Source organism: Rhineura floridana, chromosome 3 (genome assembly GCF_030035675.1).
Source record: "Rhineura floridana isolate rRhiFlo1 chromosome 3, rRhiFlo1.hap2, whole genome shotgun sequence".
In the NCBI taxonomy this organism is placed as follows: domain Eukaryota; kingdom Metazoa; phylum Chordata; class Lepidosauria; order Squamata; family Rhineuridae; genus Rhineura; species Rhineura floridana.
This window is the reverse complement of record NC_084482.1, coordinates 109920253-109945868: the sequence shown is the minus strand read 5'-3', so window position 1 is coordinate 109945868 and position 25616 is coordinate 109920253. Positions and strand designations below refer to the sequence as shown.

General features: G+C 39.3%; 1 protein-coding gene across 5 annotated transcripts in view; it reads right to left on the bottom strand.

The window, feature by feature from the left end:
• RUFY1 (RUN and FYVE domain containing 1) overlaps positions 1-19582 on the bottom strand; it is a 41664-nt gene extending 22082 nt beyond the window's left edge. Inside the window, exons 1-10 of one of the 5 annotated variants that reach the window (XM_061617300.1) lie at positions 19185-19582; positions 9121-9294; positions 8041-8158; positions 7232-7333; positions 6191-6314; positions 4245-4306; positions 3084-3149; positions 2564-2633; positions 1850-1951; positions 167-283 (exon numbers count right to left, since the gene is read on the bottom strand). In XM_061617300.1, the coding sequence (XP_061473284.1) occupies positions 167-283; positions 1850-1951; positions 2564-2633; positions 3084-3149; positions 4245-4306; positions 6191-6314; positions 7232-7333; positions 8041-8158; positions 9121-9294; positions 19185-19461 (1212 nt within the window). In that variant the 5' untranslated portion in view covers positions 19462-19582. Of the gene's footprint in view, positions 1-166; positions 284-1849; positions 1952-2563; positions 2634-3083; positions 3150-4244; positions 4307-6190; positions 6315-7231; positions 7334-8040; positions 8159-9120; positions 9295-9950; positions 9970-10030; positions 10085-10107; positions 10234-10705; positions 10820-19184 lie in introns of those variants that run through there. The other 4 variants (XM_061617304.1, XM_061617301.1, XM_061617305.1 and 1 more) reach the window with 4 other exon arrangements.
• Between the last annotated feature and the right edge of the window lie 6034 nt (positions 19583-25616).

Genomic DNA, 25616 nt, shown 5'->3' with positions numbered 1-25616 from the left:
CTTTAGAGAACTTTTAAAATACTCTCTATGTGGAATGAGGCCATCTACACCCTTCTCTCCCCACTGTCTTAAGCAGCTAATGACAGTTATGCATCATAGGCTTGGAAATGCTGTAAACAGAGACTGAACAATTGTTCACTCCAGTTAATGAAATGTGGTATCTCACCATTCGGATTCTTTTCTCCTCTTTCAGTTGCTTCCAGACATCACTGTACATTTCATCTAGACCTTGCCTTGACTGCTTATATGTTTCCAGTTCAACTCTGGTGTCCTGTTTAGTTACCTAGAATAAAAAGATATTCAAGAAGTCAACCTGCTTGTAGATTATAATTTACAAGAGAAATTATGCTTATTTAGAAGTGATTTTATAACTACAGACAGTATAAACAGGAAGATACATCCTCAAAAACTGTACCAGGATTGATCTCTGTTTCTAAAAACACTGTGGTCAGTTTAGCTTTCATGTGAAAATCTGAGTCAAAACCCACCCTGGGTGCACTTTTCACTGCAGAACTTACACAGAAGGAGACCTGCAACATAAGTCCTTCTAATTTATTGTCATTGGCACAGTAGTAAACCGTGTCCCCAAATTTCAGCCATTTACCATTTACAGTTTTTTCCTCTAAACAAAAAACCTCTGGGGCAGAAAAAAAATCATTCCAAGAAAGCCAACTGGAGGTGTTGTTTGTTAGTTTAACCTCAAGCAATGATGATGTAATGGGGTAAAAAAAATATCCCATGTGGTTTTTCCGAGTAAAATCCAATCCAGAGAAGCAGATAAGTATCAGCTTGGGGTAGAAAAATACCCCCTCTACCTCACTTTCTTAGTTCCTGTTTTAAGAATTAACATATTGGGGTAGAAAATGTCCCATGTGGTTCTTCAAGCAAAACCTGATCCAGGGAATCAGATGAAAGTGCTCTTCTCCTGACACGTGGCCTTGTTTGGCACATTCCACTACCCCAAGATAAACTAAGTCAGCTTGGGGTAGAAAATTGCCTCATAAAACTGTCTTTTTAGTTTTTTTGTTTGCCTGAATGACTCAAAAAAACTAACACATGCCTTTTTCACTCTAATCCATCACATCAGATGGAGAAAATGCACCAGGACTATGACTTTGCCAATGAAGCGAATAAAGAAGCCCTCTCTGCACACTGGCATATACAGAAGAATTCTGGATTGAGGGCAATATCTGCAGACAGAAACATGGAAACTATTTCAATATACTGAATGCTGGAATTGGCTTTGCTTAAAAAAAGTAAATAAAAAAATGTACATTTTAAAGAGGAATAAGTCTCTTTATGGGCACAATGCTTTATGGCAACATTGTCTCATATTATTATTGCATCAATTTATGAATTGCTTTTCACTTAAGTCTGAAGGCGATTTACTATACCATAAAAATAACTAATAATAGGTTAACAAAACAAAACCAGCCAATTGAGACCTAAACATATAAAATAATCTAGGTGGAAACCCTGTTGAAACAAAAATGTCTTCAATTGTTTCCTGAAAGTATAAATAATGGGTGCCTGGCATATTTCAATAGAGATGCTATTTCACTAAACAGGGGCAACCACACTGAAAGCCCTGCCCTAAGTTGCTCTGGAGTAGATTTCTGATATTTTTGGAACTTCAAGGAGAATGTCTCCTGCAAAACACAGGAGAGTCTTTCTCTCCTCTGAGGTATGTAAAGGGTAAAGCAGTCTCTCATATCACAGAGGATTACTTCCCTGTCCCAATGAATTTTAGATATGGTTTGTAACTATTTGTATGGATATGTTGTGAGCTGATTGACTTTTGAAAGAGAAGCAAGCTCCCAAGCAGACCCCATGCATATCAGCTGGATACCTCAACGTGCTTTTCACTTCGTTCACGGATTAATTCATTTTCTTGCTTCAGCTCCTGCTGTTCTTCCTCCAGTGCCCTGATCCGATCTGTTGCTGCTGCCAACTGGCAAAGGGAGGTGGGTGTGAGAAAGAGAAACAACCCTGCATCATCCCACTCAGCTGCAGCATGAAATGAAGACTTGGGAAGTTCGTATTTCAGCCACTGATAATGGTTTTATTATTCCAACACAGAAAGCAGTTACTAGGTTATGTTTTGATATCAAAGAACATTCCTTCCAGAAAGACTGTTATGAGAGGCAGAGACACCATGGAAGGCAGTAGCTCAGTGACAGAGCACTTGCTTGACATATGAAAAGTATCAGGGTCAATTCCTGCCATCTCCAGGCAGAGATAGGAAAGAATCCCCTTGGAAACTCTAGAGACCTACTGCCAGACAGTGTCACCAATACTGAGCAAGATGGAGCAAGGATCTGGCATGGCATAAGGGCAGCTTCCTGTATTCCATGCACCTTTAGGCTGTATCTCTAGAGCAAATGAACGGTATGGCTTTCCTCACCATGACCTTTCTAGCTTGCTAGTTCACATGAGTTTTTCTCTGCTCAGATCCTTGTCGGAACCAGTTGAGAAGACTCTCAATTTCAAGAAGGAAGTCACTTCATATCCATAAAAGGAGAAAACAGAAGTGGTAACAGAAATAAAGTCTACCACTACAAACCTCTTCCTGGAGCTTTGAATTGGTTTTCTCTAAGCACTCTGTCTTGGTCTGAAGATCGCCAACAGTGCAACTGTGACAAAAGATCACCAATACTTGTTTAATGCTAACCACTCAAAAACATCAGTGCACACAGGGAATCTAAGCGTTTCTGAAAGACATACCAAGTCTTAGTTGCTTTTATTACGTTTTTCAGAAACGCTCAGTTTTTCAGTGTCCACAATTTAAGGAAATTAATGAAAAATATCTTGGCATGCAAAGCAATACTATTAGATTATAAATAGAGGGGGAGGAGGGAAGATATGAGTCTCCCAGAACTAGGTGTTAGAGGGCAAAGGTCAAGAAGGTAGGAAGAAAAGTGGCAGATCCCCTAGAAGGTATAGATTTGTGTGTGTGTGTGAATATATTGTTTATAGCATGGCATTCCATATATTGCTGCTATAGCTAAAGTTTTAATCTTCACTGTCTTGGGGGGTGGGGGAGGAGGAGGGGGGGAAATCAAGCATTAATCAACAAAGCCTACCTTAGATGGCGGTTCAGCTCTTCCACATAATGTTTCTGATCAAGCACAGCAGTAATCCCGCCATCTCTGATTATAAAATAAAGATATTTTTAAGAATGGCCAATTCTTTCAAGTGCAGCATTTATACATAAGTTCTCTTGCAGAAAAAACAACAGGAGTCTTGTGGCATCTTAAAGACTATCAGACTGTAGTCCACGAAAGCTTGTTATATAATACACTTGCTAGTCCTTAAAATGGGGGGTTGGATTATCAAAAGAAAGGGAATGAATGATTCCAAGGGATTAAAATCAACTGAACCCAGCATTCTGACCAGCAAGGTTAAGTATGATAATCACTGCCGCAAAAATAACTATGTTAAAAAAAAGCAGTTACTGATATGAAAAGACAGCCAATGCACCAACGCATAGTAAAGACACAAAGTAGATTTTAAAAATTAATTCCAAGGTGACTTTTTTAAATTTAAAGGATACAAATCCTTTCTAAACATGCCAGTTAATCCTGTTGGGATCATAGTTGGGAGAATTCACTTAAAATCAAAAGATTTTCCTGAATGTGACTAATGGCGGAACAGCACATTCTATTTATTAAGTCTATTTTTTGCCAGCTTCTCATCATACAATCCCAAGGAGGGTTACAACATGAATGAAACAAGCAGAATTCCATGAGAGCAGGTAAAAACACAGGGTTAAAAGCTCAGTCATAAAAACCACCCAGAGTTGTAGCGGAGGCAGTTGTAATGCAGTTTTATAAATTACTCATGTTATCCAAATATAAAATGGTACAGCTTTCCTCAGCAGCTGGGCTAGGTTCCACAGCACAGGTCCTTCAGCCCCACATAGCTTAACAAGATGGGTGTGTAGAACCAGTATGAACAAAGAGGTGATGAGTAAGGGATGCCTGTCCTTAAAATGGAAGCTGAATGGAACTGGAGGAGGGAATGCCAGTTCCCAAAGAGCTGAGGCACAGAGTCCTGAAGCCTGGCACGTATGATAGTCTACATATTTGATTTTATGTCCGATCCATTTATTTGCCAATAGCCTTTCTAGATTTCATATCTGTACCCTGAAGGAGCTAGAGAAAGCCTGAAATGTGGGCTCATCTACATACTTTTTTAATGATTTTCTATTAAACAATGAAGAACACAAGTTCAACCTTACATACTCTTTGCAATCGTCACTGTTTTGTGTATCTTTAAGGTACAGGGAAAAATCAATCACAGCAACCTGAAAAGACAAATTAGATTTATTTACAATCTAATTAAGAACACTGTGGAAAGTGCTCTGATAGGATTAGGTATGCTTTACTTATTTTTATACCACTCCTTCACCTTTTAATAAATGAGGTTTAAGGGACTAAAGTAGGGGTGGCTAACTTTCTTCAGCCTGGGGGCTACTTCATCCTTGGCCAACCCTCTGGGGGCCACCACGCAGTGCTACTGTAGGTGTAGCCAGTCTACACCCTCACATGTACACACACAGGTGGACAGCCCCTCCTCAGCTGATCCATGCAGATAAGCTGAGGAGGGTTATTGCCCCCTCCCTATTAATCAATCTAAAATGATGGGGGAGAGGCACTCTGCCCACTCTAGCACTGTGTCTATGTTAATTTTTCTTTTCACCATCAAAATTGGTGGGGTCCTGGGAGATGCAAAAATTTGTTTATGGAGCCTGATCCTGGCTGGGAGTTAGCCACTCCTGGAATAAACAGTTGGTTTGACAACCTAGCTTTATTATTCCAGCCCCTTTCTATGTCCAATTGATTTTCATGGTGCCAAGGCTGAACACAAATCATCAGGTTCTTGCTTTCCTTGACACAATCTGGGACCAAATCCTTTGTAAATTGCCCCCTCCTTGGTTCTCTATTCCCCACCCAACTATATTCAACAAGTGAATGACTTCCAAGGTATGGACAACCTAGCCGGACTCCCAAGTGTAGGAATTTTTGATAGCAATCCCATCTGCATCCTAGAACTAGTTTTTAACCATAGATTACATCTTTATGTTATATAGATTTTACATAGTAGAAACAAAGGGTTAGTTTTTCAGTTGCACATATAATAGGACTACCAACTCTTAACTCAAGGATTCCTATACCTTAACTGGCAACTGTTGGAAGAAGTTTGCCAGTGCTGCTTCTTCCATGACAGTGTTGCAGGGACAGGAGAAGCCACACACTAAACACCTTCGAGCCATATTAACTACAGGCACAGAAGACTCCTTTTGTGCCATCATCTCCAAAACAAAACCAGTTCCATAGCAGCAATTTTCACTTTACATCTTACATGCGAGGGTCATTGTGTGTTTATTATGTCTGAAAGCCACATACATGAAAAACTGAGTATGTGTCCTACAGAAATACTCAGAAGCAACTATTAGGAAAGCATCAAGTTTAAAGGATGCACACTGAATTTTACATGCTATCAGACTTTACAGCAGGTGCATATTTTGTACTCTGTTATTTATAGCAGAGTACAAAATGGAAATGAAGGAAACAGCCACCAGGATGCAATTCATACAAAAGACACACAATAGCCTCTACAAAGCAGAGGTTTCTCCATGTGTCAAGTTGTGTGGATGATACACACAACGTTCAGCTTTTATAATACTGGGAGAAACCTTATTTTTTCCTGGTAGATAATGACCTATCAACTGTTGTAAGAAAACTCAGGATAACGCATGTGAAGCATTGAACACACTGAAATGTTCTAAAATGCTAATACTACTACTAATTATTATTATTATGTTCACCACTGTGTAAAGCTAAGATATTTGGTTTGTATTCAATGGTCACATTAGGCAAGTGGAAGCACTTCCATTCACACAAGGAGGCGCATCCATTTTTTTCTGATTCCCCCTGCCTACTGCAGTCCTCTGCACCATATCCTATACTGTTCTGGAGAGTCCCCCAATCCTCAAGAACAACAGGCATCCAGCCCTGCATGAGCAGAAGCGCTTCCATGTGCCTGATGCTACTGTACGATACAACCCTTTGGATTTAAAACTGATTCAGTCTAATTGACTAATGTAGGCCTGAACTACCTTAATATAAGTTGGTTTGAGCCTGCAGGATTGTGAATGAGGAACTGTAGTTTAAGGGGGTGTTTTTACCTGGGTATCCAAATCTTCTCCTTTTAAGCAGAGATTTGCATCAATGACATTCAGTCCCACCAGCAGACCTACAATCACAGCTCCTTCCTCTTCCATCATCAAGGCATCAGGCTCATAAAATTCACTGGGAAAGAAAAACAGATAAACGTAATCATTATTTGGAAGGGGGGCAGGTTACTGTATTATCCACCCTGCTGGAAGATCTAATTAAGAACATTTCAGTAAAGATATATTGAGGTCAGTCCTTCCTATCCACTTTATATTCAGAATACAAACACTGGGCTGGATCTAGAAAAAAAGGGAGATGGTGGAAGCTGACCTTTTCCCTCTCCCAAGGGTGGGGGAACACTGCTGAATGGGATGCGCTATGCAGAGGATTGAGGGGGAAGGGACAATCCCTGAAAATCAAGTGGAGACACCTTCCATGAATGGGAACCTCAAAAAACTCCCCAAAGCCCCAATGACCCCCAGAAGTGTGTGTGTGTGTGTGTGTGTGTGTGTGTGTGTGTGTGTGTGTGTGTGTGTGTGTGTGAGTGAGTGAGTGAGTGAGTGAGTGAGTGAGTGAGTGAGTGAGTGAGTGAGTGAGTGAGTGAGTGAGTGAGTGAGTGAGTGAGTGAGTGAGTGAGTGAGTGAGTGAGTGAGTGAGTGAGTGAGTGAGTGAGTGAGTGAGTGAGTGAGTGAGTGAGTGAGTGAGTGAGTGAGTGAGTGAGTGAGTGAGTGAGTGAGTGAGTGAGTGAGTGAGTGAGTGAGTGAGTGAGTGAGAGAGAGAGAGAGAGAGAGAGAGAGAGAGAGAGAGAGAGAGAGAGAGAGAGAGAGAGAGAGAGAGAGAGAGAGAGAGAGAGAGAGAGAGAGAGAGAGAGAGAGAGAGAGAGAGAGAGAGAGAGAGAGAGAGAGAGAGAGAGAGAGAGAGAGAGAGAGAGAGAGAAGCTTCTGCCAGACCCCTTTGCATAGGCTTTTCTCTGCATCCAACTCATTTACTTTAAATGCTTCCCTTCTTGTACAAAGTCATTATTCCAGAATAAAAAAATATTTAAAAGATACCTCAACAGATTTTTGTGGTCCAGGAGTACTTTCAGGTAGTCTGCCAGTTTCTTTTGCATCACAGCAAGATAAAGCCAAGCTCTGCCTCTTCCTATTGGGGTCCTACAATTCCACAAGAACATCAGTTATCAAAAAAGGCATCAGATAGATACTCATGGTAAACTGCCAAAAATATTTCTTTCCAGCAGCAGATAACTGTTTATTAGATGAGCCAGAAAAATAATATTTATGTCTATACATTTACTGTCTTTTGTTTCACTGAATAATCGGTGAACTACCAATTAATAAAGCACTATAATACCTTATTACAGAATATTTAACATAGGATATATGGACTAATAATTTATTACCAGGAGAGACATATGCCCAAGACTAGTTAATGTTTAGGCACTCTTACGCAGAAACAGGTCCTACTGAGATCAATATGATTATTTCCTTAGGTCCTGCCTGAATATTTCCCTATGGAACCTGACTAGCAGCTGTTGAACACTGATTGCTAAGCAGATGGAACATTGCTCTAGATTAGCACAATGAATCTTTAATTTTTTTAAAAAAAATTGACAGTCTGAAAAGTAAAACGTTATTAGTAAAAGCATTAAATGACAGAACAGTGTAAGCTGTCACTGTATATAACAATCACATCAACACTGAATATTCATCAATAAAGTTTTGCCATATTTAACTTGAAATTGGTTGGGCTAACAAATCAACCCGTAAGAGGGTTATAAAAGCACATGAATAGTATTAATAGTCTCATTCCTTTCAAGAACTTGTTCCCTTAACCCCAACCTGAAGCTCTTTTAACTCACTTTAACTCTGGCAGATTTCTGACACTTGTTGCTAAATCTGATGCTTCTGGACAAAGTTTCTCCACCATCTCTAGAGGTGCAAAAAATGATTTATTCTGTCCAATAAAACTCTTCTTAGCTAGATAAAAGGGAGGCAATGGACATGGAAATAATATTACTTTATTTCAGTTCAATTTGCATCAAGCAAAAATGTCCACGACAACTGAATGAACATAAACCAAATGCCCACAAATGAAACAATGAGTTAGGCTGCAATCCTAAAGCACGCTCACAAGGGAGTAAGCCTCATTAAACATTGTCTTACTTCTGAGTAAACATGGACAGGATTGCATAGTTAAAATATTTTCACACCTCAATTCAGGCTACAATTCTGTGCAGACATACCTGGAAGTAAACCCCATTAAACACAGCGTGATAATACTTTCAAGTAATATATAGAATAGTGCTGTCAAGGTTTTTTAAAAATAACATGACTTTTGCATTATGCAATTTTATTGAAAAACTTCTGGGGTAGAATGAACATTTAATTTAAAATGACGGTCTCTGTCAAGCATTAGCTACATTCGCACTTCCAGACAAGTAGCAGGAGAGAGGTTCAGAAGCATCTTTAGTATTGCATGTGGCAATGCCCACATGCAATTAAACTTGGTCCATTTCTCATCCTATTGAATTTCAGAACAAGGCCCACAAGTTCACCCAGTAGATGGACATTAACTTGTTTTCATGCCATTTCCATTCCTGTAGTAAGCAGAGGTAAATTGATGAATGAATCAAGCTATGAATTCCACTTTCACCATATATAATTCATTTTCTCTTTATCCATTACTATTTCTAAGCATTTTCTCATGAAGCTGTTACAGAAATGAGCGACAAACTTTTACAAAAATGTCTAGAAATACCTATTAAGGCAAAAAGCCAAGCAGTTAAAACATTCTTACAGCACAATACTTTACATGTCTACTCAGAATCCAATGGGGCTTACTCCCAGATACTCTAGTTAAAGCTTCAAGCCTATACTCAAAGGCATATACATAAAAGGCTGTGAACAGCTTACTATTTGAAGCCACAAGGCAAGCTCACCTTTAAGTCCATGTTTGAGACAGTGTTCCATCACCACAAAGAACTGTTGCAGGGGAGGGAAGTCAGAATCAAGTGTCCTACCCAAACTCAGAGCTGACTGGATTAAGACTTTAATGCTCAATTTCATCATGTTCATGAGATTTGAACGTTCCTCCATCATGTGTAATTTGGCTGCTAAAAATACACAGACATGCATACATATCAGAAAGAGAAACTGAAATAAGATGTGTAAGTTTCTTCTTGAAATATCAAAGCCCACAAATAAAACACATTAGAAATATGTCAGAGGTGGTGGTGGTGGAGACAGTCACAGAAAAACCAAAACAATCCAAGTTTTGTTTAGTTCATATAACAATTATTATATATCTGTTTATCTTGTTAACACAGTGAATTATGTGACACTGATGCACTCTAGAAAAGATGGAAATGCTGCAACTGAATGGAGTGTTGTGATCTGAATCTATAGCCATTAAAACACACTGTTTTTTTCCATCCCAGTCTCTGTAAAATGAGCAGCAAAAATATTTTCGGTGGACCATTTTAATCCCTTTTGTGTCTCCTATGAGAATGACAGTCATAGTTCTCCACAAATGTATGCATAAGATCTTTATGAGGATGGTGAGACAGAGAAATAAAAACCTGCCAGCCAGACCAAACTGGAAATCCCATGGATTTTGTTTTGGTATTATCCACTTTACAGTGAAAAGGAGAGCATCTTAACTTCCTAGGGAGAAGAGGGGACAGAACTAAAAGATCCACACTGGAAAAGGGAGGGGAGCAGAGCAATAGTCTCCTTCTAGCATATTTGGCGTTCTGCGATAGCCTCCTACTTTGTTCTCTCTCTCGCACACATCTATTTTGGCTGCTCAACACTAATAAGGCTTCCTCAGGGACGCTCATCAAAACCCACCCACACACCGTCGCTTATGCGACCCCTGAACAGCAGCCTCAACACCTCTCCCCCTTAATTCCCCATTGGTTTCTCACCTTCACCTGAGTTACCACAGCAACACTTCCCTCCCCCTTCAAATCCAAAGAGAGAGCCTTCATTGGATAAAGGCGTCCAAGTAGGTGACCGCCTTCCTGCAAACCAATCAAAACTCCGAATACACAAAGCCTGTATCTCGGATTGGCCACACTCACTGATCTGCCCTCTCATGTTCCGATTGATCATAAAATAGCTTAAGCCCTACCCCTACCTCTGTTCTCATTGGGTAAAAGGGGGAAAAAAATACTTAACAGCGACGCGACAGTGTAAACAAGGGAGGGGTGGCGCCATTTTAGTTATTCGTCGGGGCTGCTTTTTAGGCCTTATACCCGGCGCCTCTTGTGGAAACCCAACTCCTTCAACCTTCACTTTTTTATTGGGAGTTTCCCCTAATACGCTTAGGAAGACGAGCTGCTCTCTCTTTTTAGACGCATCTCTTTCCCCAAGAGAAACCTGTTTCCCCCCTCTCAAACCCCGCGTTTTGAGGGTCTCGCTTCGTGCCATTAATATCAGCTCGCAATAACCGCCGCACTTTGAGGCTCTGACCCAGTCTCTGTACAGTCTTCAGGTACACAGTTGATCTGAGCCATTCACTACCTTCAGTTCCTGACGCACGTTAAACACAGCAAATAAAGCGTCTTATGGTTCCCACTTGCTTCTCAGCTCCTTAAAAGAAAACTCGACACTAACCACTTAACACTGGAAGGCTCACATAATCCCCTCCCCCCTTTGGAGCTGTTTTTACAGCTTTGTGACATGCAGAAATTCAACAGGTGGAGCCTTCCTAACGATCATCATGCAAGGTGGAGATGCTGCACCACTTGAATATGTACTTCATGCACACGAGTTCTGCCAGATAAAAAGGTGTAGGTCTATACTGTACTGCATTCCCCACACTTTTCAAGTCCTCCCCAACCCCGTGAGGTAATTGCCTCGCCGCCCTTAGATAATCCACAAAAGTATCTTCTGATTTATAACCTAAAATCTCTCCCCTCCCAGAGTTGTTTTGATTGGTATTCTCGGGATTTTCAGTAAGCAACAATAAACTTACGCAAGGGCAAAGGTCCTATATTTTTGCACTTACGTGTTTTCATTTTTCTGTCCCATCTTTTCTGCTACATCATTTTCTGTAGCAAATGCTGATTTGTTTCCCTCTTCCCACACTCAATGTTTTCATTGCAAAAAAGCTGGTTGCTGATAATCTTTATATACAAAGTGCTGCTAGATCATTTTGTGTGTTTTAATTATATGAGCAAAAATGTTTACCCTATTCTTAACACAATTTGAATTGTTGTCAAGAAGGCAACACATTAATAACTAGAATTTAAATAAAAGTCAAAACCTCACAATAATATACTGTACAATTTTAGCCAGATAAATTGTTGTATTCTTTTTAGGAACCATTTTGTTTTGCACATAGCACAATTACATTTTTACTTCAAAGTCAGCAGCTGGGGCTATATGATACCTGATGTTCCTAATTACATTGCAGACTTTGGCCTTGTATTGCAGTTGTGCGACAGATTAGCTACATGTTCCAATGGCACAATATAGTATATGGCCAAGTTTCTGATGGATGGTAAATATAAATTACATTATGAGAAGCTGAAAGAGTTTCAAGTGAATTTGCTACATGTAGGGTTATGTATAAGGTATACTGGTACTAAGGTGCTTAAGTACTTTAACGTTAGTGTGGTTTGACAGAAGGAAAGCATTGTCAGACACCACTTGCAAGTCTGATATTATCTTACTGAAGAAAGACCTGAACTTCAAATGGTTTTTGCAAGCTTTAGGAGTTGATCCGCAGAGAAATCATTCACTATTTTTAGACATAAAATAATGTCACAGTCCTGGCTTGCAAAACTGCAGCAGCCAAGCCGATGAATTGATATTCACCACCAGATTGACAGTGCAAATCTATGCACGTCTACTCAGAAACAAGTTTAATGTTCTTTCTCCCAGGTAAGTGGACATAAAATTGTAGACTGAATTGGAAGTAAATGCCCTTGTAATGGTTGGGCTGTTTTGTTATATCCGAGAAACTGTACCAAAACTATTTAATGAAGACTACGTTTGAGCTATTTCAGTTGCATTTATTTTTGAACGGACAGTTTTAACTGTGAAGGCAATTTATGTGTATACATATTGGGACACTTAACAGTACTAGTTCATACAGAACTGTACAGAATTGGCAACTCTTAAAAGTTTAAGGCACGTTGATAAATTGGAAATACATTGTTTTCCTAATCCTAAATATATGTATGGTCTTATCTTAAGTGTTTATTCATAAAGAACTCTCTCTTGAGTTCATTGCGGCTTCCTCCAAAATAAGTGTGGATAGGCTTACAGCCTTATTTATTTATGAAAATATTTATAAACTGCCAGCTCATTAAAGATATCATGGTACAATAAAATCTTTAAAACACCATAAAATTCTAAAATCATGAAATACAGACCAAATGACCAAGACTGACAAAAGACCAGCACCTTAGTTGGAAACAACTCAGACTGACATCACTGGAGCTTATTTCTAAATAAATACGCACAGGACAGTAGCCTGAAACGCACAATAAAACACTTCTGCTTTCACAAATAAATTAATCTGCCAGCAGTTATCCTTCAGCAGTTTACAGTGGCAGAACAGAACAATGATTAAATAAGAAGATTGAACATTAGAAGTATGAATGTGCAAGCAACAATGATGAAAGGGTTGTAACTTTTTTATGTTCTTGATTGTAATTCTGAAACTTTTAGTAAAAGTTTAAGGGACGCTTTCAAAACCATAAATGTACAAAAACCAGTGAGGAAATATTTCAGTTGCATTGTCATTTTATATTATCATAAATTCCAGAGGGATAGCTGTGTTAGTTTATTGCAGCAAAACACCATCTGATTAAGTAGACTGTAGTCCACGAAGTCATTCTCTAGGATGCACACCTTAACGTGGTGAGGGGGTTTGAGAGTGTCGAAGAAGCTGAGAGCAATGCCATCAGGAGTCTTGACCAAGAGGCTAGAATCCTAGCAGGGTCCCCAAAGCGAAATGGTCAAAGCTGAGACACCTGACTAAGATGCATCCAAACTCAGAGGAAGTACATGGTAAACCACCTCTGAATACCTCTTACCATGAAAACCCTATGAAGGAGATGTGAAAATTGGATAGAGAAATATCAATATTTAAGATATGCAGACGATACCATAATACTAGCAGAAACCAGTAATGATTTGAAATGAATGCTGCTGAAAGTTAAAGAGGAAAGCACAAAACCAGGACTACAGCTAAATGTCAAGACAACTAAAGTAACAACAACAGAAGATTTATGTAACTTTAAAGTAGACAATGAGGATATTGAACTTGTCAAGGATTATTGATACCTGGGCACAGTCATTAACCTTAATGGAGACAATAGTCAAGAAATTAAAAGGCTAGGACTGGGGAGGGCAGCTATGAGAGAGCTAGAAAAGGTTCTCAAATGCAAAGATGTATCGCTGAATACTAAAGTCAGGATCATTCAGACCATGGTGTTCCTGATCTCTGTGTATTGATGTGAAAGTTGGAGAGTGAAAAAAGCAGAAAAGAGAAAAATCAACTAATCTGAAATGTAGTGTTGGAGGAGCGCATTAAGCATACCATGAAGTGCAAAAAAGACAAATAATTGGGTGTTAGAACAAACTAAACCAGAACTATCACTAGAAGCTAAAATGATGAAACTGAGGTTGTCATACTTTGGACACATAATGAGAAGACGTGATTCATTAGAAAAGACAATAATGCTGGGAAAAACAGAAGGGGGAAGAAAAACAGGAAGACCAAACGAGATGGATTGATTCCATAAAGAAAGCCACAGGCCTGAATTTACAAGATCTGAACAGGGTGGTTTATAACAGATATTATTGGAGGTCACCGATTCATAGGGTCGCCATAAGTGTAATCTACTTGAAGGCACATAACAGCTGTCCACGAAAGCTTATGCCATAATAAATGTGTTAGTCTTTGAGGTGCCACAAGACTCCATTGTTTTTACATTGTTCATAACACTTTAACTGAGTTATAGAATTCTTCCTATGCAAAGTAGAATTCATGAATAAGCTGGTAGCACTTGTATTTCACAAAAACCTAGTAAGGGTATTTTTTTTACTTGCTACAAAAAAGTGTGTTGCCAGCCCATTTGGCAGTATATTATACGGTTTAATGCTCCAGTAATCAGAATGTACTTGTTAGCTTATGTGGTACACATGTCTATAAAACAACAATCACCCAGTTAGTCTTTGTCAGTAAGAATATAAAAAAGAGCCCTGCTGGACCAAATGCCCATCCAGTCCAGCATTCTGTTTTCACAGTGACCAACCAGATGCCTATGGGAAGCTTGCAAGATCCAGGACAGGGACGATGAACTTCCAAGCCCCCCAAAGGGGTCCAGCTTGGCCCCCAAGGTCATTTTCCCCAAACCATGCCCACCAGCTGACATCACTACTAGTGAGGGTAGGCGTCAGCTGCTGGGCAGATTCGAGCATGCCTTCAGCCCTCTCTGTGCTTCTTCAGATGAAAGAGATCTGATGTAGAAGAGTGGGGGTGTGTTTGAAGGGAGAGTGCCTTCAAATGCCCTCCCTCAGCAGTGACATACTTGTAAATAGTTATATTTAGTTTCACCAATTTATTTATTATTTCAGTGTCATTCATGCTTTCTCTTTCTCCAACATATTTTATACCATGGATCAAACACAACAAAGTCTTGTGGCACCTTAAAAAGACTAAAGGTTGTATCTAATGCTAATCACAGTCAGAGCAGAACCACTGAAATTAAAGGACATGACTAACTTTAATTTCAGTGGGTCTGTTCCAAGTAGAACTTAGCTGGATACACCCTAACAAGATTATTATTAGTCTTTAAGAGCCACAAGTTGTTGTTGTTGCTGCAACCCAGACTAACACCCTTCTGGAAATTTTATGATGTTTTTAATCCATACTAATCCTACATCCAGTGTTGGAACATTGTTTTAAGTTCCATGGTGGCCAGAATTAAATGTTTATTGAGCTCACCAATTCTTTGCAGACATGGAAGAATGCTAAAAGTTAGAGCCCAGTGTTATCCTACTTTTTAGAAAGGAAATCCATTTTTTATGGGATTTACTCCCAAGTGAAGTGGTAATGTATGTACACTTATTTGGGAGTAAGCCACTTACCACTGAGTAAACATGCACAGGTGTGAGCCTTGGTACACTTGCAACACTTTTGGGCACCCCAATTTTCCTACATAAATTCTTGGGTTTATACTTGTAGATAGTACCACAAGAAGTAGCGACCACCATATCGTATGGCATTGTACACATAATTTATACGTGTGGACACTCTGGCCTCTGCCACCAGCCAGACAACCAGCGGCCACTTGGATGTTGCACACCCTGCCTCCCAGAAGATCATGGCAAGGAGAAGACTCACCTGCCTATAGCTGTCAGCCAGAGAAAAACCAGCCGCAAGAGGCTTGATTACCCCTCCCTGTCAGAAAGAACACTGAGCTCCAAATTGCCCTGGGACTAGAGAAGAGAAAGGAAACTCTGGCCCCATCCATCAGCCAAAGGAACAACAGCCAGTAACTGAAATTCAAGCAAAAACTCCAAAGGAAGAACAATCATCTGAGCTGTATAGAAGTGCCTACTTCTAGCTACTTCATTATGGCTTTGAAGAAGTGATCTTCCTCCTCTACTTCTCTCCAATTTTTCCTTTCCTTGTGTGTTCTGTCTTTATTTATTTATTTATTTATTTATTGTATTTGTACACCGCCCAATAGCCGAAGCTCTCTGGGTGGTTTACAGTAACTAAAAACATTAAAAACAAATATACAAGTTTAAAACACATCTTTTAAAAACAATTTAAAACACACTTTAAAAAATTTAAAACAATTTAAAATATCTTAGTAGCTAAGACATTTGTAAGCATAATGACACAACCTGTCTCTTTTTTACTGGTATAGATCACTTTGGGACATGAACCCTGTGCCTGAACTAACTTTCACAGGAAGGGAGTCTGAGGAACTAGTGCAAATAGTGGTGACAAGAAACGAAGGTCTAGGTCTTACTGACAAAACAAAAACTGACAAATCACCAAGTCCTTCTTGATGGCATCCACCCACGAGTTCTTAAGAACTCAAATGTAAAATTGCTGATCTTTTAAAAATATATGTAACTTGTTTCCAACATCAATCTCAATACCCAAGGACTAAAAGGTGGGGAATGTTTTTAAAAAGAGATTCGCGGAGAATCCCGGAAATTACAGGCCAGTTAGCTTAATGTCTGTTCCCAGAAAACTGGTGGAAAACATTGTTAAAGACAAAATTACCAAGCATATGGAAGAGCAAGGATTGCTGAAGCATAGCCAGCATAGCTTTTGCAAGGGTAAATCCTGCCTCATTAACATTTTAGAGTTATATTGGACATATATGCTCATGGAATCTGAACTGGCGGTGACTGACCAGGAACAAGACCACGGGGTCATAATGGATAGCTTGATGAAGATGTTTACCCAGTGTGGAAAAGCTGTGAAAAAGGCAAATGTCGCACTAGGGGTCATTAGGAAAGGAATTGAAAATAAAACTGCCAATATCATAATGCTATTATATATATATGGTGTGACTGCACTTGGAATATTGTGTACGGTTATGACTGCCTCACCTCAGAAAGGATATTGTAGAACTGCATGGAGCAACAGGGATGGAACAACTCCCCGATTATCATTTTGGTTGCAGCATTTAGGGTTTCTCAGTTTACAGAAAAGGCAAATAAGAGGCGATATAATAGAGGTATATGTAATTATGCATGCTGTGGAGAAATTGGATAGAGAAAAGATTTTTTTCCTTTCAATACTAGAACTGAGAGACAGTGTGTCATAGTGGTTAGAGTGTTGGACTACAACCTGGGAGACCAAGGTTTTAATCCTCACACAGCCATGAAGTTCACTGGGTGACCTTGGGCCAGTCACTGCCTCTCAGCCTTAGAGGAAGGCAATGGTAAATCCCCTCTGAATACCTGTTACCTTGAAAACCCTATTCATAGGGTTGGAATTGACTTGAAGGCAGTCCATTTCCTTTTTTTTCAATACTAGAACTGAGGTCATCCCATTAAATTGAATGCTGGAAGATTCAGAACAGACAAAAGAAAGTACTTCTTCACATAGCACATAGTTAAACTTATGAGAATTCACTCCCACAGGAGGCAGTGATGGCCACCACCTTGGATGGCGTTAAAAGAAGATTACACAAATTATTGGAGGATAAGGCTATCAATGGCTACTGTCTACTATGGTTATATTCTGCCTCCACTATCACAGGCAGTATGCCTTCAGATACCAGTTGCTGGAATTGCAGATGGGGAGAACATTGTTGTGCTCAGGTTCTGCTTGCCAGCTTCCCATAGGCATCTGGCTAGCCCCTGTGAGAACAGAGTGCTGTGCTAGCTGGACCTTTGGTCTGATGTAGCAGGCTTATCTTGTGTTCTTAGGGGAGACAGTAATTGTCTGAAGAGAGGAATAACAATACACTAAATAAATAATAACACACTTTGCATTTTATTCATTCTAGTGCCAGAATTCACCTAATCTGTCTCGTAAAGATCACATGGATTGCATCCAAAGTCGTATTAAATATCACATCCCATCAGTGCAAGGATTTCGGCTTGTGCAACAGGACTCCCTTTCCTGCCTGCTGCCCCAAAACTGTTCTAGTGGTTCTCCCAATCCTTTGGAACAGATTTGGGGAAGGCACAGAGTGCATGCAAGGGGAGGAGGGGAGAAGTCCTGTTGGAAAAATAGAAATCCTTGCACTAATAGGATGCATTAGTTGGATACTGCCCTATGTGTTGAAATGAGCATACCTCAAATCCTGGCAAAAATTATGTGTGGACATATTCTAACTTTTCTGTTAATACTGTGTTCCATCTCAGAACTGACATTTCATTCCCTTTCAATCAATGTAAGAGTTAGCTTTCTATTTAAGAGAGTCCTCTTATTCCCTTTAATTAATTTAAGAATTAGCTTTCTAAACTAGTAGATTCCTCATTTTCCCTTGCTCTTGGATTGATGCTTTCTCTGTTGGAAAATAATAATAATAATCTAGCAGTTATATATAAGTCAGTTAAAATATAATTGACATCCACCAGCTTTATTTTGAAACTGATGGATTTTAAAGAAGATTTTGGTTGCCTCAATTTAGGAGTTACAACTTTATGTTTTCTTTTCATATATTAATCTAAGTCATTGTCACCGAATAAAGGTAAACATTGCAGTCATATTGCCACTCTCCAGAAGTTAGTTATGAGCAAAACAAGCCCAGTCACAAATGTTACATGATCCCAGAAGTGGAAGAGATAAGAAGGCAGTCAGGTCCAAAACTATAGCCCTTATATCAGGGTAAATCAGCCCTTTATTTTGGCCTTCCTGTTAGACAGACTAATGGAAAAGAAAAGTTTATGCATTTCACAATAAATAATATGAAATACATTCAGACTAAGTCTACTACTAAACTTATTTTGAATTAAGATCTGCTAGAGTTTAGTTCTTCAATCTGTTTTCAGTTCCAAGTCTCAGCAATGGAACATACGAGGGAGATAAACTCTGAGCATGTGCAGAGTGACTTTTCTACATCTGTGACACCCAATACAAAGCCTCACAGTCTGGAATTTAAGGGAACTGTTCCTAGGTCAAATAAACATAAGCACATAAGAACAGCCCTGTTGGATCAGACCAAGGCCTATCTGATCCAGCATTATATTTCCCATAGTGGCTAACCAGATTCTTATGGGAAGCCTATAAACAGGTTTGAAGTGCAACAGTACATCTTCCACTGTCGTTCCCCTGCAACCCGTATTCTGAGGCACGCTGCCTCTGATCTTAGAGACAACATATAGTCATAATGACGAATAGACATTGATAGCTTTAACGGGGTCTAGACAAATCTAAAAAGACCACACTGAAAGTTTTCCTTCCTGAAGTGCCCATTAACCAACGCCTCGGCAGTAAGAAAAGCCACTTGCTGTTTTACACCCCAAAACCAAGAATACATAGTTCAAGCAATAAACATAACCATACTTGGATCGGCTGTGCTGTCATTGCTGACTGTTTTGGGTATAAGTCCTACCAAGGCTGCAGACTTCAGAGCATTTCCATAGCTCACTGCTAAGTTTTCCGATGCTTTCTTGGCCAATGAGAAAATGGGAGCTGACCACCTCGAGTCTTCGGCCGCTTTCTCTTTGCCATCGCTTTTCAACTCAGAAGTACTGGGGATTTGGGAACTATCAATGACTTCAAAGTCCTCTTTCTGTTCCGCGGCAGCAGGTACTTTGCAACTCTCCCCTTCTTCAGCCATCTTTCCTGGGTCACATGACGGGAGTCATGAGCTATCAAGCTCAACAGCAACTTCTTCCTGTCCCGCTCAGCTCTAGCACTTACAGTTGAGGAGAGTTGAGATTAAAGAGGGCAGCTCAAACGCTCGCTGAACTGTTACCTGCTTTACTTGCAATAAACTTCCCCCCTGCCTCCGCGCACCTGATTTACACTAGAGCAGTGCCAGTCCCAATTACATAGGAGTAATTCCTATTGAACTCGGGCAGATTTACTTCTGAGAAAGTGTCCTTATCGAGTGGCCTCCTTATTCCAACCAAATCAATTTACCCCGGAGTAAGCCCTATTGTACTTAATGAGACTTGCTTCTGAGTGGACATGTTTTATAGGATTCCGCTGTAAGGCTGCAATCCTGTACTCGCCGGGGAGTGAGTCCCATCGAACTGAGGGAGACTTCTGAGTTGGCTTGCTAAGATTGCACTATCAACGTCTTAGTGGTTGCTTGGGTTAACAAACAGAATAACAAAGTCACAACGACCTGTTAAACTGCAAGCTTTCAGGCAGATGCTTCTATGTTAAGAGAGAAGGGACGGGTTATTCTAGAGGGCAGTCTCAAGTAGATAAGAACTACCTTGCAGGCTTGACCAAATCAAGGCCCAACTATTCTAGCACTCTGTCCTCAAAATACAAGAACGACAGTTTCTTTCAGTTTTGAATAGATCAATTTAATGCTTTTTAAAAGCATCTAAATAAAAGGCCATCACCACATCTTGGAATTATTACTTTCCGCTTCATCATGGAGCAGTTGTCTTTGGGTACCTCCAGATTCATTATTTTGCAGGATGGATTCAAGCACATGCTTTTTTTGTTGTTATATGCCTTCAAGTCGATTATGATTTATGGCAACCCTATGAAACGGCTACCTTCAATAGCATCTGTCATGAACCCCCCTAATTTGTGCAATTAAGGTGGATTAAAGCACTCTGGGTGTTTCTAGACTGCCTCTGTTTTCAGATAGGAATCAATCACACACTGGAAAATTCTGGTTGAGCGATTAAGGTAGACTTGGAGGTCTTACGCAACAAATCTGTTTCCCCAGAAGACTGAAACTTTTTGCAACAAGGACATTACAAGTAAGTGCACTGGAGTGTGGGATAACAATTGGTTGATACAGTCATCATCTAACCTCCCTGCAAACAAATCAGAATGAATCCTTTGTACATAGCTGATATCGTCTACTCTTCCTGCGTGATGAATGTATGCTCGATAAAGAGGTCATCTAGAAGTAAATCTATCGCCCTAATGCAACAAAACCCCTTTAAAAAACTCTGACTTTTTGCAGTTAGGAAAGTGACAGGGAAATGCACTGAAAAGTGTGGAACAAACAAATGATCAATGGGAAGACATGTAAACACCTCATAAGCAAGATGAATGCAGGGTTAATGCTCATTGTTGTATAACGTCCCCATAAACAAATCAGAACAGACATAGGATAACCATGGGATAGGTTTTGTGCAAACAAATCACGATGTATGCTGAATAAACAGGTCATCTGACTGGACGACTCTGGACCCCATGGAGAATACTTGGTTCTTTGAACTCTGCGTGCATGTGTACATACCTTTAAGACTTCAGTGCTGCTCTAAATGCAACACTGTACCGTGAACCATGAGCTTTCACTGCCATCCAGTGGAGCAACCTGGTAAATGACACTTTATGCAAATATCTTTATGGAAACTGGAGCAAGAGCAGGAGGTTTCACAATAAAATATTGTAATCGACTCAGTGGGTGGACCCTTAATGGCATGCATGCCACCAATCAATGGTCAAGCAATAAAACTGTGAACCATGAGATTTCAATGCCTTTCATGCATTGAAACCTAAACAAAAGGCAGTGAGGCTTCTATGTAATTAACTGTCTGTGGATGGACTATGCGAATGCAAGCCACTGCAGTGATCTCTTTTTTTTTTCCCAATTAATTTTTATTCAAATTTTCAAAACCAAGACAATACAAAAAGAAAAAACACATATCATTAACTAATACAATAAAATAAAAAAAAGAAAAATATATATATAAAAATATTGACTTCCGATTTATCATAGTTCAGCTATAAATCTATAATATATAACAAGCCTGTCTCTTATTTATTTATTTATTATTTATTTATTTATTTATTTATTTATTAAATTTATATACCGCCCGACTAGCGATAGATTAAAAAATCACCTTCCTCCAACGGTTATCTTAATTGGTTTCAAATCTCATTAACATCATATCATTTTATTCTTCCACAAAAAGTCAAAGAGAAGTTTCCAATCCTTGAGATATATGTCCATCAATTTTTTTTCTAGATAAACATGTCAATTAATCCAACTCATCAAGTTTACTAAATCCAGTAATTTCAAATCGCTCTTCTTCCATTATCCATATTGATTCCATCTTCCATCTTTGCGCACCCAGTAATCTTGCTGTCATAGTCATATAATAAGAGTCTGATAGGAATTTCCTTTATCGCAGATATTTTCTTGCCATCAATTCCGAACGTATCACTGAAGTATTGTTGCAAAGCCGCATCTCTGTTCCTCTTTTTTACATGATACACTAGCACATCTCTTGAAGATTTTTCCATCGACACAAAGCAGGGGTTAATTCTGTTAACTTTCTCCATTTCAAGTTCCATCAAGTCCTTCCAGTCCAGGAATTTTTTTAAACCAATAATATCTTTATCTCCAATTTTTTCAATTCCTTCAGGGACAGCGCTGAGTTCCAAAGTGTAATATTTATCTCCAGGATCCATCACAGCCAGGAAATCCAAATCTTTTTCCATGTCCATATTTAATCCAATCTCCATAGTTTGAACCTTGCCTTTAATTTCTCTTTCATCTTTTTTTGGTTTTCCAGAGCTATCTTTATTCTCCTTTCTCATAGAATCCTGAAATTCTTTCAGCACCTGTCTCATTTCGTCAAATTCAATTCTCAACTCTTGACTATTATTTCTCAGTTCTTGTTTTATTGACTTAATCCCATTCATTATTTTCTGAAACATGTCTAAAGATAAAGTCCCTTCTTGTACATCCATGATCTTCTTAATTGTCATACTTAAAGCCAATGGAACAAAACTCTTTCAATTTTCAATGTCCCAAGCAAAGAGCAGTTTATTTCTTTATCCAGTTACAAAGGAGTTAATCTTTCAAACCAACTGGCGTCACACTCTAGACAGCCCTTATCTCTTATATGCCCAGCAGTGCAAAAACAGCTTTAGTTCACAGCGTCCAAATAACTAATAGCAGAAGGAATGAGCAGATTCGTCAAAAAAAGTAGATCAGAGAAAATAGTCCCATACATATATTACACAAAAGTCTTATAAATAAAAAAAAAATTCCTTTCTCTTCCAATCAGAAACCCCTCATCCGTTGTAATCTTTATAATGCTATTTTCCAAGTCAGCTTTTTGCAATAAAAAAAAAGATAGGCTATTTTTATTTTCTTCCCCCTTAATTCCGTGAGTAAAGAGAAGGAAAGTTTTGGCTCACCCAGGTTTTCTTAATTGCTGATCCTCTGACAAATCTCTTTAGCTGTATAGATAAGAAAATAATGAGCGTAGACAGGAGAATATTTGCCTGTTAGTCCATTTTCTTCAAAAAGAAAAAAAAATGGATCACATTATTCAGCTGAGCTGGCTAGAAATCCTCGCTCCGTCCGAGCTGCTAGAAGACCTTCTTTCTGACGAATTCCAGTCTCCAATACTCACAACAAAGCTATGTGGAAAATCTCACGTTTCTTCCTTATCCGGAAGAAATTATCCCCAGTCAAAAAAGACCCTTCTGACTGGATTTAAAGCTGAATAAGTTTCATCCAAGACAGGAGCCCGTCTCGGAGGCTGCACAGGCGTAGGGATCCTCCTGGGAAGTCGCCACTGCAGTGATCTCATCTACCTGGATGAGCTGTCAGTCACCCCAACCTTGAGAAATGGTAACCATTTGGATACATTTAGCCAGAGATTTGTATCAAATCGTCATATTTATTAATGAAGTTATCCCACAAGAAAATAGAGAGGACTTTGTTTCAAATGAATGTGATGCAAGCTCTGTTTTAATCTGTATTTTAATTGATTTTTAACTGGCTACCTTTTGAAAAAACTTGTTACTTTTTGATCTTTAAATCGATCTATTATGTTATTATTTATATGTTACGTGCATTGATTATTTTATGGTGGATTTTACTACCAGCTTTGGGATTTTTTTAATGGAAAGGCATAAACTTAATAATTAAGATTGTTTTGCCATGCTTTATTTGTTTCATGTGATCACAAAAACACACCAACATATAGAACCTGCCAGATCAGATCAAAGACCCATCTCATCCAGGATCCTGACCTCACAGTGGCCAAGTAGATACCTATGGAAGCCTGCAAGCAGGGCTTGAGTATAACAGCCCTCTCCATTTATAGAATTGCAAGATGCAGTTATTGATTCTGGGGTATCCAAATTTACTCCCCTTTAAGTTTATCAATAATCAGATATTGAACTGAAAGTTGCTGAGAACCTCAGTTTGTCAGCTGATCATATCTTTAAAAACTTATTTAAACAAAACATCTTTTTTAAAAAAAGCTTTAAAACATCTAAAAAAGTAATTCCAACACAGATGCAGACTGGGATAAGGTCTCTACTTAAAAGGCTTGTTGAAAAAAGAAGGTCTGCAGTAGGCACCGAAAAGATAACATAGATTGGGAAATCAAACATTAAGAGGAGGGAATTCCAAAGTGTCAGTGCCACATTACTAAAAGTCTTCTTCCTATGTTGTGCAGAATGACATCCTGATAAGATGGTATCTGCAGGAGGCCCTCATCTGCAGAGTGCAGTAATCAACTGTGTATATAAGGGGTGAGATGATCTTTCAAGTATCCTGTTCCCAAGCTGTATAGGGCTTCGTATACCAAAACCAGAACCTTGAACTTTGCCTGGCAGCGAATGGGCAGCCAGTGTAATTCTTTCAGCAGCAGGGAAACACGTTGGCGATACCCTGCCCCAGTGAGCAGTCGCACCACCTCTGTCATGTCCCCTCTTACTCGCCTTTTCTTTAAACTAAAAAATCCCATATGCTGTAGCCTTTAACAGTTTGGCCTGACCTCCATCCAGGCAACCCATGGCCAATCACCTTATCTGTATTACATTTTATTTATGCATTTGTTTGGTATCTTGAATGCTGCTATTCCTTCTGAACCTATTGTTAAAATAAAAGGTATCTTAGATACTCTCCTTGTCTCAGTTTTTGGCTCAAATATATGAAAAGTTCAACTACCTATATTTAACTATTTTTGATTTCCATAACTTCAAGTGTCAAAAGTGTTTCTTCACATGAATTTTTATACAACTTTCAAGATACTAACATTTGCACATGGTATGCTGAGAGACAGACTGACAGAACAGACTTACTTCCTCTGGACTTAAACTTTCATCACAAAAAATGGACATCTAAGATTCTGGTTTGCTGAAGTGAAAGATTCTGGGTTTCAGATCCAAAGAGAAAAGATTATATAGCTTGTAGAGTTCTTCAATAGGATGAGGAATTTGTTACTATATAAATATACCTTCCATTAAGGTGATTTATTTTTCCTTAGGTATGGTTGGTTACCTATATACTAGAACTGCCAAGGTACTCTGTGTGTGGATGCGATAAGGCACTTTCTTGGGTCACACCGATTTGTTTCAGGGCTTAAATGAAACTGCACACACTGTAGTCATGCAAGGAAATAAGAAATGGAGGAAATTCCTCCCTTCTTGAAGTCCACAAGAGGTCCTTATGAAAAGTTCTGCTTTAAAGCTGAACAGCAGCTGTGATTCTGATGTCACGAGTGCCTGCAGGTGAGGCAAACTGTGGATTTCTGATGTTGAGGAAGGAAAGCAAGTTTGGATTTGTGATCACACCCCCTGATGTTTTGAGTGTCACTTACAAGCAGCTGCCAGAGTGGTGTGTGTGGGTCCAAATTGGAATCAAATAGCGGAAGGGTGGGGGAGGAAGACTTTCTTTTTTTACCTTAATGTTTTCCCAGTTATTTTCCCAATCTATGTCCTCTGCCCCTTGGCTGCTGATGGCCCTAGTATGTGTGTATGTGTGAGAAATATAGGTACCTGTATCCTTGTCCCTAAAGCAGGGCTAACAGACCCTGATTTTAGGTC